Below are 13,838 nucleotides of genomic sequence, written 5' to 3'. Positions count from 1 at the left end.
TAGGATGGTGCAAGATTTTATCATGCTACTCAGAATGGCACACAATTTAAAATGTATGAATTGTTTATTTCTGGAATTTTCCATTTAATTTTTTTCATCTCTCTCAGGATTCTATTTATTTTAAAACAGGAATAATGATCAAATAATGAGAAAAAATTTTATGGCGATGTTTCTTATGTTTTTTTATGGTGCATTACTAATCCCCAAGAGAGATGTATCAGATTTATCTGACCATAGAAATCTTTTACCAGGTATTATCTAAAAGGCAGACTCTTGATTAGAGCAACTTGCAGGAAATATTGTTCTAGATATTCAATTAGCAGCACTTTTACCTCAATCCTCAGTTGAGATATAGGCTGAACCATATGAAATTGCCAACACTGGACCATTTCTGACCAACCAAAAAGGAGTGATTTTATACAGCTCAAATTAAAACAATTTAGAACAATTATTCCCAACCAGAAGGGAATTTTGAAATCTTAAACTACACTGAAGAATGGTGTCACCATCTAGTGAAACTGTTTTGAACATTCTCAAATAATGTTTTACCTAACTTACTCTAGAAAAAATATAAAGCTGCTTAAAGGCATACATTGTACAGTATTCAACAACAACAAAGAAAGTAAAAATAAGAAAGCAAATTTTTAAACTGATGATCTTGGATTTTTTCTCCAAAGGAAGTCCAGGTTCAAAATGTTGACTCTCGTTAGTTTGTCACATTAAGTCCTTAAAATTATATCAATCTTTTTTTTTCTCTTCTAGACATCAATTTTCACTCCAGCCTTTGGATCAGAAACGAAGGTCAGAATAAACAGTAATATGAGAACTGAAGAAGTAATAAAGCAAATTCTCCAAAAATTTAAGGTAATCTTTATCAGTGAACTGAGCTATAAATATCTTGTATATAATTTAACTGTAGGCACATAAATGGATTTTTCTGAAATTAAATGTTCAGTTCCAAAGAATTCTTTCCTATGTATGGTTGGCCCTTGAACAAAACAGGTTTGAACTGCATGGGTCCATTTATAATACAAATGGACTGTGCCTGAGAAATTACATTATCCCCAGGGAGCAGAAAAGGTTTTATATCTGAAAGTGAAAAATGAAGGTGAAGAAACATATATAATTTGGGTCTGATTGGCTTAGAAAACATTGACGACAAAGAATTCACGTCTGTTCTTTCTTTTCCATTGACAGATTGAAAATAGTGCCCAGGATTTTGCACTTTACATTATTTTTGCAACAGGAGGTAAGAAAGCTTGGTGGTTGTTCTAACATGACTCCAGTGTGTTATCGTTTTCTGCCCATAAGAAAGGCAGAAAAGCAGTTTACCTCCTTCTGTGGAAGAACGGGAGGGAGGGAGGGAAGGAAGGAGGGAAGGAAGAAGGAAGAGAGGGCGAGTGTTTAACATTATTCATATTTCACAATTTCAGAGGAAGACACCCTAAGAATAAGGTATCCTAGAAGAGTTTATAATACAAAAGACTTTGCTTGTTGGCCAGTCATTAAATTATCTGAATGGCAATCAAAGAGCACTGGAGAATAGGTGGAAGGTTCCCAGGAATTGTTAGGCATTTAAGTTGACCTCTGTACTTCTTTCTTTTTCACTTTCTCTTATCATTCTAGCTCCTACATATCACTTCTTCCTCATCTTTCTTAGCACAGTGTCTGACACATTGTGGGAGTGTTCTCTCTTCCTCAGTAGAGAAAAATGTGCAGAACTTTGTGGTGGAGGTAAAAGTTTAGCAGCAGGACATTGGAAAGAGTCTATATGTGGGGTGCTAGGAGCAGGGAGTGAAAGATTAGAGAAACCCTAAAGCAATACTAAAATGAAATATTTGAAAGCCTTAAAACTGAAAATTTTTAAATGTTAAATTATAAAAGTAGCTCAGGTTATAATTTAAGTATCAGAATGTTTGAGCCAGAAATTGAATAGAATAAAATAATACATTTTGATCTGGAACAATTACAAGAAAATGAAAGCTGGATTTCCAAACACATACAAAATTAAAGCCCTTATAATTCAAAAGCTTATATATAAAAAAATATTAAATTTTTTAAAATTCTAAGAGTGTGTGTGTGTGTACGTATGTGTGTTCATTCTAGTTGTTTTAGAAAAGAACTAAAAGGTAGAAACATTGAACTGTATAAAAATGTATTGATAGACGATAAAAACATTATGAAGAAGGGTCACAATGAAAGCAACTGTAGACACATAAACAAAGCTTTAAAACTGATTCAACTATCAACTGCTATGGAAGAAAATCAGAGAGATAGGCACCACTGAAGAGGACTTGGAGCAGAAGCAGAAGGCCTAGAAGCAGACCCTGTGGTGTCTTTCTACACTGCTGCCTCTGAAAAAAGCCCAGCAAATAGTTAAAGACCCAGAGTGAGGGCAGAGAGCAGAAGCAAGAAGAACTACAATCCTGCAGCCTGTGGAACAAAAACTACATTCACAGAAAGATAGACAAGATGAAAAGGCAGAGGGCTACGTACCAGATGAAGGAACAAGATAAAACCCCAGAAAAACAACTAAATGAAGTGGAGATAGGCAAACTTCCAGAAAAAGAATTCAGAATAATGACAGTGAAGATAATCCAGGACCTCAGAAAAAGAATGGAGGCAAAGATTGAGAAGGTGCAAGAAGTGATTAACAAAGATCTAGAAGAATTAAAGAACAAACAAACAGAGATGAACAATACAATAACTGAAATGAAAACTACACTAGAAGGAATCAATAGCAGAATAACTGAGGCAGAAAAACGGATAAGTGACCTGGAAGACACAATGGTGGAATTCACTGCTGTGGAACAGAATAAAGAAAAAAGAATGAAAAGAAATGAAGACAGCTTAAGAGACCCCTGGGACAACATTAAACCCAACAACATTCGCATTATAGGGGTCCCAGAAGGAGAAGAGAGAGAGAAAGGACCCGAGAAAATACTTGAAGAGATTATAGTCAAAAACTTCCCTAACATGGGAAAGGAAATAGCCACCCAAGTCCAGGAAATGCAGAGAGTCCCATACAGGACAAACCCAAGGAGAAACACATTCAGACACAGTAATCAAATTGGCAAAAAGACAAAGAAAAATTACTGAAAGCTGCAAGGGAAAAACAACAAATAACATGCAAGGGAACTCCCATAAGGTTAACAGCTGATTTCTCGGCAGAAACTCTACAAGCCAGAAGGGAGTGGTATGTTATACTTAAAGTGATGAAAGGGAAGAACCTACAACCAAGATTACTCTACCCAACAAGGATCTCATTCAGGTTTGATGAAGAAATCAAAAGCTTTACAGACAAGCAAAACCTAAGTGAATTCAGCACCACCAAACCAGCTCTACAACAAATGCTAAAGGAACTTCTCTAAGTGTGAAACACAAGAGAAGAAAAGAACCTACAAAAACAAACCCAAAACAATTAAGAAAAAGGTAATAAGAACATGCATATTGATAATTACCTTAAATGTGAAAGGATTAAATGCTCCAACCAAAAGACACAGGCTTGCTGAATGGATACAAAAACAAGACCCATATATATGCTGTCTACAAGAGACCCACTTCAGATCTAGGGACACATACTGGCTGAAGTGAGGGGATGGAAAAAAATATTCCATGCAAACGGAAATCAAAAGAAAGCTGGAGTAGCAATACTCATATCAGATGAAATAGACTTTAAAATAAAGAATGTTGCAAGAGACAAGGAAGGACACTACATAATGATCAAGGGATCAATCCAAGAAGAAGATATAACAATTATAAATATATATGCACCCAGCATAGGAGCACCTCAATACATAAGGCAACTGATAACAGCTCTAAAAGGGGAAATCGACAGTAACACAGTAATACTGGGGGACTTTAACACCTCACTTACACCAATGGACAGATCATCCAAACAGAAAATTAATAAGGAAACACAAGCTTTAAATGACACAATAGACCACATAGATTTAATTGATATTTATAGGACATTCCACCCAAAAACAGCAGATTACACTTTCTTTGCCAGTGTGCATGGAACATTCTCCAGGATACATCACATCTTGGGTCACAAATCAAGCCTCAGTAAATTTAAGAAAACTGAAATCATACCAAGCATCTTTTCTGACCACAATACTATGAAATTAGAAATCAATTACAGGGAAAAAAACACAAACACATGGAGGGTAAACAATCTGTTACTTAATAACCAAGAGATCACTAAAGAAATCAAACAATACCTAGAGACAAATGACAATGAAAACACGACAATCCAAAACCTATGGGATGCAGCAAAAGCAGTTCTAAGAGGGAAGTTTATAGCTATACAAGCCTACCTCAAGAAACAAGAAAAATCTCAAATAAACAATCTAACCTTACACCTAAAGGAACTAGAGAAAGAAGAACAAACAAAACCCAAAGTTAGCAGAAGGAAAGAAATCATAAAGATCAGAGCAGAAATAAATGAAATAGAAACAAAGAAAACAGTAGCAAAGGTCAATAAAACTAAAAGCTAGTTCTTTGAGAAGATAAACAAAATTGATAAACCATTAGCCAGACTCATCAAGAAAAAGAGGGAGAGGACTCAAATCAATAAAATTAGAAGTGGAAACGGAGAAGTTACAACTGACACTGCAGAAATACAAAGCATCCTAAGAGACTACTACAAGCAACTCTATGCCAATAAAATGGACAACCTGGAAGAAATAGACAAATTCTTAGAAAGGTATAACCTTCCAAGACTGAACCAGGAAGAAATAGAAAATATGAACAGACCAATCACAAGTAATGAAATTGAAACTGTGATTAAAAATCTTCCAACAAACAAAAGTCCAGGACCAGATGGTTTCACAGGCGAATTCTATCAAACATTTAGAGAAGAGCTAACACTCATCCTTCTCAAACGCTTCCAAACAATTGCAGAAGAAGGAAAACTCCTAAACTCATTCTATGAGGCCACCATCACCCTGATACCAAAACCAGACAAAGATACGATAAGAAAAGAAAATTACAGACCAATATCACTGATGAATATAGATGCAAAAATCCTCAACAAAATACTAGCAAACAGGATCTAACAACACATTAAAAGGATCATACACCATGATCAAGTGGGATTTATCCCAGAGATGCAAGGATTCTTCAGTATATGCAAATCAATCAATGTGATACACCATATTAACAAATTGAAGAATAAAAACCATATGATCATCTCAGTAGATGCAGAAAAAGCTTTTGACAAAATTCAACACCTATTTATGAAAAAATCTCTCCAGAAAGTGGGCATAGAGGGAACCTACATCAGCATAATAAAGGCCATATATGACAAACCCACAGCAAACATCATTCTCAATGGTGAAAAACTGAAAGCATTTCCTCTAGGATCAGGAACAAGACAAGGATGTCCACTCTCACCACTGTTATGCAACATAGTTTTGGAAGTCCTTGCCACGGCAATCAGAGAAGAAAAAGAAATAAAAGGAATACAAATTGGAAAAGAAGAAGTAAAACTGTCACTGTTTGCAGATGACATGATACTATACATAGATAATCCTAAAGATGCCACCAGAAAACTACTAGAGCTAATCAATGAATTTGATAAAGTAGCAGGATACAAAATTAATGCACAGAAATCTCTTGCATTCCAATACACTAATGATGAAAAATCTGAAAGAGAAATTAAGGAAACACTCCCATTTACCATTGCAACAAAAAGAATAAAATACCTAGGAATAAACTTACTTAGGGAGACAAAAGACCTGTATGCAGGAAACTATAATAAACTGATGAAAGAAATTAAAGATGACACCAACAGATGGAGAGATACACCATGTTCTTGGATTGGAAGAATCAACATTGTGAAAATGACTATACTACCCAAGGCAATCTACAGATTCATTGCAATCCCTAACAAACTATCAATGGCATTTTTTACAGACCTAGAACAAAAGAATCTTAAAATTTGTATGGAGACACAAAAGACCCCAAATAGCCAAAGCAGTCTTGAGGGAAAAAACTGGAGCTGGAGGAATCAGACTCCCTGACTTCAGACTATACTACAAAGCTACAGTAATCAAGACAATATGGTACTGGCACAAAAACAGAAATATAGATCAATGGAACAGGATAGAAAGCCCAGAGATAAACCCACGCACCTATGGTCAACTAATCTATGACAAAGGTGGCAAGAAATCAATGGAGAAAAGACAGCCTCTTCAATAAGTCGTGCTGGGAAAGCTGGACAGCTACATGTAAAAGAATGAAATTAGAGCACTCCTTAACACCATACACAAAAATAAACCTAAAATGCATTAAAGACCTAAATGTAAGACCAGGCATTATAAAACGCTTTGAGGAAAATATAGGCAGAACACTCTTTCACATAAATCACACCAAGATTTTGTTTTTTGTTTTTTGTTTTTCGGTACGTGTGCCTCTCACTGTTCTGGCTTCTGCCGTTGTGGAGCACAGGCTCCGGACGCACAGGCTCAGCGGCCATGACTCACAGGCCCAGCCGCTCTGCGGCATGTGGGATCTTCCCAGACCGGGGCACGAACCCGTGTTCCCTGCATCGGCAGGTGGACTCTCAACCACTGCGCCACCAGGGAAGCCCCCAAGATATTTTTTGATCCACCTCCTAGAGTAATGGAAATAAAAACAAAAATAAACAAGTTGGGACCTAATGAAACTTCAAAGGTTTTGCACAGCAAAGGAAACCATAAACAAGACGAAAAGACAACAATCAGAATGGGAGAAAATATTTGCAAATGAATCACTGGACAAAGGATTAATCTGCAAAATATATAAACAGCTCATAGTAAAAAAACAAACAACCCAATCCAAAAATGGGCAGAAGACCTAAATAAACATTTCTCCAAAGAAGATATACAGATTGCCAACAAACACATGAAAGAATGCTCAACATCATTAATTAGAGAAAGGCAAATCAAAACTACAATGAGGTATCACCTCACACCAGTTAGAATGGGTATCATCAGAAAATCTACAAAAAACAAATGCTGGAGAGGGTGTGGAAAAAAGGGAAACTTCTTGCACTGTTGGTGTAAATTGATACAGCCACTATGGAGAACAGTATGGAGGTTCCTTAAAGAACTAAGAATAGAATTACCATATGACCCAGCAATCCCACTACTGGGCATATACCCAGAGAAAACCATAATTCAAAAAGACACATGCGGGGCTTCCCTGGTGGCGCAGTGGTTGAGAGTCCGCCTGCCGATGCAGGGGACAGGGGTTCGTGCCCTGGTCCGGGAAGATCCCACATGCCGTGGAGCGGCTGGGCCTGTAAGCCAGGGCTGCTGAGCCTGCGCATCTGGATTCTGTGATCCACAATGGGAGAGGCCACAGCAGTGAGAGGCCTGCGTACCAAAAAAAAAAAGAAAAAGACACATGCACCCCAATGTCCATTGCAGCACTATTTACAATAGCCACCTAAGCAACCTAAATGCCCATCGACAGACGAATGGATAAAGAAGATGTGGTACATATATACAATGGAATATTACTCAGCCATAAAAAGGAACAAAATTGGGTCATTGGTAGAGACGTGGATGCATCTAGAGACTGTCATACAGAGTGAAGTAAGTCAGAAAGAGAAAAACAAATATCATATATTAACATATATGTGGAACCTAGGAAATGGTACAGATGAACGGGTTTGCAGGGCAGAAATTGAGACACAGATGTAGAGAACAAATGTATGGACACCAAGGGGGGAAAGCAGCGGGGGTGTGTGTGTGTGTGTGTGATGAATTGGGAGATTGGGATTGACACGTATAAACTGATGTGGATAAAATGGACGACTAATAAGAAAATAAATATTTTTTTAAAAAAAGAAAAAAAGATACAAACATTATGAAGAATATCAGAAAAAGATTAATACATACAATATCAAAAAGTTCTTGCAGGGCTTCCCTGGTGGCACAGTGGTTGAGAGTCCGCCTGCCGATGCAGGGGACACAGGTTCGTGCCCCGGTCTGAGAAGATCCCACATGCCGCGGAGCGGCTGGGCCTGTGAGCCATGGCCGCTGAGCCTGTGCGTCCGGAGCCTGTGCTCCACAACGGGAGAGGCCACAACAGTGAGAGGCCAGTGTACGGTATAAAAAAATAATTAAAAAAAAAAAGTTGTTGCAAAATGATAGTGAAAAGACAATCCAATAAAAATAAAGTATGATAAAGCAATTCAAAAAATAACAAAGTAACCAGTAAATATTTTTAGGAAAGTCTTAAATTCAAGGAAATACAAGTATTAAAAGAAATGCAGAAGTTAAGGAAATGTAAATTCAATCCTTAAATTCAATGTAATATTATCACCTATGTCTGGTGTGGGTAAGGGTAAAAGTGTATGTTCTTGCAATTCTGGTGAAGATCTGTCTGTCTACTTTCTTAAAATTCATTCTAGCAACATTTGTTAAAATCCACAGTATACATATTCTTTAGCCCAGCAATTCCACTGGTGAGAATGTGTTTCACAAAAATAAAAGGACTACTGCCTACAGATTTATGTGGAAGGCTATTTATAATGACAAAAAGCTAAAGGCAAAGTTACCCATCATAGAGGAATGATTTAATAAGTGATTATTAGGCAACCATTAAATGAAATGAGTTATATCTATACCAGTTGAATGGAAGGAATTCTATAATATACATTTAATTAAAAATGCAAGATGCCTATAAATGTATATAGTATGATCCCATTTTTAAAACAGAATTATAAATCCCTATTTATATATGTGGTTTATATGATCACATGATCAGGGAGAAAGGTATGGAAAGATAAATACCAAGCCAATAACATTGATTACTTGGTTAGGGTGTTGGGGAGATACAGAAAAGACAATGGGAAGGAGAAAAAGCACAAAAGGAAAAAACAAATTATGATTTTTTTAAATATGTGTACAATAAAAATAGCAAGTGTGATACGACCACCTTTATGTATTGTTTGTGTGTGTGCATAAAGAGATATGTGAAGGGATGGCCACAAAAAGTGAAAAGCTGTTTATCCTAGAGTTCTGGGATTCCAGGTGATTTTTACTTTCTGCCTTATTCTTTTCCTCATAATTACAGTAGTATGTATGTTGTTGAGGAATAATTCAGAATAACTGACAAGTATAATTGTATATATTTAAAGTGTACGATGTGATGATTGGACATACATGTACACTGTGCAGCGATTACCAAGATCAAGATAATCAACACATCCATCAGTTTACATAGTTAACTCTTTTTTTTCTTGGGCTAAGAATGCTTAAGCTCTACTCTCAGCAACTTTCAAGTGTACATTAGATCCTCAGAAATTATTCTTCTAATAACTGAAAATTTGTACTCTTTGACCTACATAACCTCCTTTCCCCTCCCCAATACGTATGTTATTTTTAAAATCAGGGGGAAATGCTTATTTTTACTGTAAAATGTAGTTATTTCAATTTTACCTGTGAAAATTATGTTTTCTTTTAAATTGTGTCAAAATTTCTTATACATGAAATCCAGAAGTGAAGATAATCATAACTAGGACATTTTTAGGCACCAGGAATAGAGAAAAGAATGAAGCGTATAGCACCTGTTTGGGTAGTAATGTGGAAAACAGATAGCTGTGTTTTTTAATACCTTTTATCTACTAAGCGCACGATCTATAACAGTATTTCTCGAATTGTAGCACCCTTCAGAATCACCTGGAGAGTTCATTTAAAACACAAATTCTCAAGCCCCTCCAGATCTGAGGACAGTCTGGGAATGCATATTTCTAATAATTATCCCAGGTGACCATGAAGCAAGGAACATTGCCCTGTGATATCAAGAATGAAGCAAATCGAGGATGCAAAACCAAGTTAATACAAGATGTAAAGGTCAGAAGAGGATTCTGGTGGGTTAATGACAGGAGCTAAATGATCGGGTTCCCCATTGCTTCAGAAAAGGTAGAGGAATTAAAGCAATGAACACTGACTCTGTGGACATAGGAATGGATGTCACTTTAATTGTGGGGAAGCTGGACTTCTATGTTCTAGATCTTCTCTTGCCCTTTTTCCTGGGGTAGGTCCAGTCCAGGGGATGAGAACAGTTCTGACACTTGGAACTTTTAAAAGCCCAAGGAAATACATGATGCTGTAGAAAGGACTAACTGGTCCACCTTTTTCCCTTCAGTCTACTTCAACAGAGCAGACAGATTATTCTTTAACCATGGAAGTCAGACCATGTCACACCTCTTCTTAGATCCTCCGATGGTCTCTCTTCTGACAGTAAAGTCACAGTCTTTGTGCTGGTCCCATTACCTCTTCTCTTCATCATTTAACAACCCTCCCTTCATCTCCATGCCAGCCACCCTGTTCCCTTGCTGCTCTTTGATGGCATTAGGCATGCACTGACCTCAGAGGTGCTCTATTTATTTACTTACCCTTTCGGCACACACTTCCCCTAAATAGCTTCATGGTTCCTCTCTCATCTCCTTCAGGTCTTTGTTCAAATGTTACATCTTCAGTGAGGCCTTCCTCCACCACCCTACAATAATTGCAAACTTCTCCCCTGCACACATGTATTTACACATGTGCATGCTTTCTGCCCCCTCCCTTGCTTTATTTTTTCCCCTTAATACTTCTCACTATATGTGACATGTCTTATTGATGTATCTTCCTTATCATCTTCTTCTCCACTAGAGTGTAAGGTTCATGAGGGAAGTGATTTTTGTCTGCTTTTTCCGTAGTGTACCCAGTACAGAGAACAAGTCCTGGTACATAGTTGTAACTCAAAAAATATTTGAGGAAGGAAGGAGGAAAGAAAATGAATGTAAAGGCACTGTGTCCTAAAATGAAATCACAGATGTGAAACTACTTCAGCAGAAAGCTAGAAGTATTTTGTGGTGGGAGTATTTGTGACTTTTGGAAATTTGAAGTTCTGGGACTATACCAAATAGGAAGTTATTTTTTTTCTCATCTCATTATTATGGTTGAATGGATGAAGTCCATAGTTTAATGAAATAATACAAAATATCCCTGATGCGAATAACAATTCTGAATATATTTTTAAGAAAAGCCAAGGATTGGATGTGGGGTGAGAGAGAAATGAAGAACTGAAGATAATTACAAAGTTTTGGATCTGAACTACTAGAAAGATAGAATTACATTAATGGAACTAGGAAAGATCAATAAATATTTGTTGAATGAATGAAAAATTGTAAAAAAAAATTTTTAGGAGTGTTGCATGATACAAGGCATAAATGGGACTGAAGATTTGTCTGAACATCCAAACCAAAGGCAAAGTTGGCATTCTGAGATAGAAAGTCAAACCCCGAAGGATAGCAAGAGAAAGAAGTCCATTTTTAGTTCATTTAAAGGTTTTGATTTCAATTTACTTTTTTGAGTGAGTTCCTCCTGTTGTATGCTCTTTTTAGGTCTTTCAAAGTGAGCTGAAGAAGCAAAATGAATGGACAAATTATGTTTCTTTTTTTCCTCTGACTGTAGTTGATTCTTATTTTCTTTTGCAGAGCAGAGACGGCTAAAGAAAACAGACATTCCGCTACTGCATAGACTCCTACAGGGGCCATCCAAAAAGAATGCTCGCATTTTCCTCATGGATAAAGATGCAGAAGAAATTAACAGTGATGTATGGATGCCATTGCCCTGAATCTGTCTTTGCCCTCTCGTCACTCAGAATCTCTCACACAAATGCTCTGCTTTTGTTGTTTGTTTTTCTTTCAGGTGGCTCAGTATATTAACTTTCATTTTTCTCTCCTGGAATCCATCCTTCAAAGATTAAATGAAGAAGAGAAAAGAGAGATTCAAAGGACAATAACAAAGTAAGTTAAGAGCTTGCATACTGGGTGCTTCGTTCTTTAAAAGGTTCAAGGCACAAAATGTGTCCAGTTGATAATACTCTTTTTCTCCTTATTTCAGATTCAGTACAGAAAAGGCTATCATACTGAAATGTCTTCGAAGTAAACAGGTAATAAAAACAGAGACAACAGTTTAGCAATACTGGTCACTATTGCTAAAACACTTCAACAAACTTAGAAGGGTGTTACAACTATTTGAGTGCATAAATTCTATACTTGCATTTATACAAATATATGTGAACTTGAATCTGTAGGAAATTGAATGTGGTAAAAGCTTGTCTCTCTTTAAACTGAAGAGGTTAAGCAGGGTTCACAGTTGGACTGAAGGAACTTGAATTTAGTTTCAGTAACTGGAATAAGCTCGGATACTATGTATTTCAAATAGGTTTTATAGTAAAACGCTCAATGAACTTGAATTTAAATGGCATCTTCAGACGCCATGCAGCTTAAACTTATTTTAGCTTCAACTGTCAGGAGAACTCTCATCAACTGACTCTCAGAAATGATTCAGAAGTAAAACCTGCCAGCTCTTAAAATAAAAAATCAGCACACTACTACCCCACCAAGGAATCTGATGGTGGTGGTGTTTCACAGCTCCTTAAACTCTAGCCTTTTCATAAAAGCTAGGACTATCTTTCTATGGATACGTGGCTTTGGGCTATCTATAACATCAGAGCTATCTGTCCTTTGGGATGGAAAAGATTATGGACTCTGTTAAGAAATCCAAATTGTAATTTTCTCAACCTGAGCCCTTCTTTTATTTTCCCCCCTCTGTTCTACAGATGACTTTCAAAAGTGTTCTTAAGCTTTTCTTTTGTCAATTGAACTAGTTTTCTTTATTTTTCCAAACAAACATATCACAGAGATTTAGTGTATTTTGTTGGCTAGGCTAAGGCTTGACCCATGATAACCATTTGTTGCTGAATAAATATAGAAGATAATGCAAAGCTGTGGTAGTCGAAGTTGGGCAGGAAATCTGGAGCTCTGCCCTTTTTCTCCAAGACAACTCATTCTACAAAACAACACTCAGGGTCCATCAAGTACACTTAACCAATCTGAAAAAGCATTGAGAATGCCACAAGTATTATCTATGATTTTATTTATGAACTCTATATTAAAAGGGAGTTTTATACAGCTCTTTTCCATTCCACTACTAGTTCTATTTGCATTCCTCATAAGCATTGGATAAACTGATTATATTACACACACTATGGGATAAGGTTGAATGTAATAAACCCAGTTGGAAGATCAATTATCAAAATATGAAACATGTTTAAGACAAAGGTATTACTTCTCAGTGTAACCAAATCCTAAACCAGACAAAAGCAAAAGTGTGCTGTGAGCTTTTCAGTCCTAGGAAATCTCCTTTATTGAATAAGACATGGGCTTGCATCTTCATCCTATTATCTATCAGTTATTAAGAAAATCTCATCTCACAAAAATAAAGCGAATGTAATGGTTAAAATTCAGTATACTTATTTAAAGTAGTGTCAAGTATCTGCCATAAACATGACAAAAGATTCGTCTTTAATATATTGAAAGTCTACAAAATGCATTAAAAAACACCATGCCTGGGGAGGGAGGGAGACGCAAGAGGGAAGAGATATGGGAACATATGTATATGTATAACTGATTCACTTTGTTATAAAGCAGAAACCAACACACCATTGTAAAGTAATTATACCCCGATAAAGATGTTAAAAAAAATTTTTTTTTTTAAATACCATGCCCGGATAGAATAAATAAGACATATGGCTTGAAAAGTAAAATTGCAGAAGAGGAAATGCAAATGGCTAATAAGTATGTGAAAAAAGTTGTATCTTAATAGTGATCAGTTGTATTAGTCTGTGTCTAATCAGGAGACAGAAACCACACAGTCATTTAAACAGGGGAAATTTAATATAAAGAACTTAGCTGTGATGATAGAGTAACTATAAAAACGTGAAGAGAACTCCAAAGGGTACCCTAAGGCTGAGGAAGAATACCCCACAAAGGAAAAGCTTGGAGAGAG

At 36.5% G+C, this 13,838-nt stretch overlaps 1 protein-coding gene across 3 annotated transcripts in view; it reads left to right on the top strand.

Annotated features, from left to right (window-relative positions):
• Positions 1-13,838, top strand: part of RASSF6 (Ras association domain family member 6) — a 63,136-nt gene that overhangs the window by 46,924 nt on the left and 2,374 nt on the right. For 2 of the 3 annotated variants that reach the window (XM_024754054.1, XM_024754053.1), the window contains 5 exons: positions 763-864; positions 1,198-1,249; positions 11,480-11,598; positions 11,694-11,791; positions 11,889-13,402. In XM_024754054.1, the coding sequence (XP_024609822.1) occupies positions 763-864; positions 1,198-1,249; positions 11,480-11,598; positions 11,694-11,791; positions 11,889-11,964 (447 nt within the window). In that variant the 3' untranslated portion in view covers positions 11,965-13,402. Of the gene's footprint in view, positions 1-762; positions 865-1,197; positions 1,250-11,479; positions 11,599-11,693; positions 11,792-11,888; positions 13,403-13,838 lie in introns of those variants that run through there. The other variant, XM_024754052.1, reaches the window with a different exon arrangement.

This window comes from Neophocaena asiaeorientalis, unplaced genomic scaffold (assembly GCF_003031525.2).
Source record: "Neophocaena asiaeorientalis asiaeorientalis breed wild unplaced genomic scaffold, Neophocaena_asiaeorientalis_V1.1 scaffold148, whole genome shotgun sequence".
NCBI lineage: Eukaryota > Metazoa > Chordata > Mammalia > Artiodactyla > Phocoenidae > Neophocaena > Neophocaena asiaeorientalis.
This window is presented reverse-complemented; position numbering and strand designations above follow the sequence as displayed.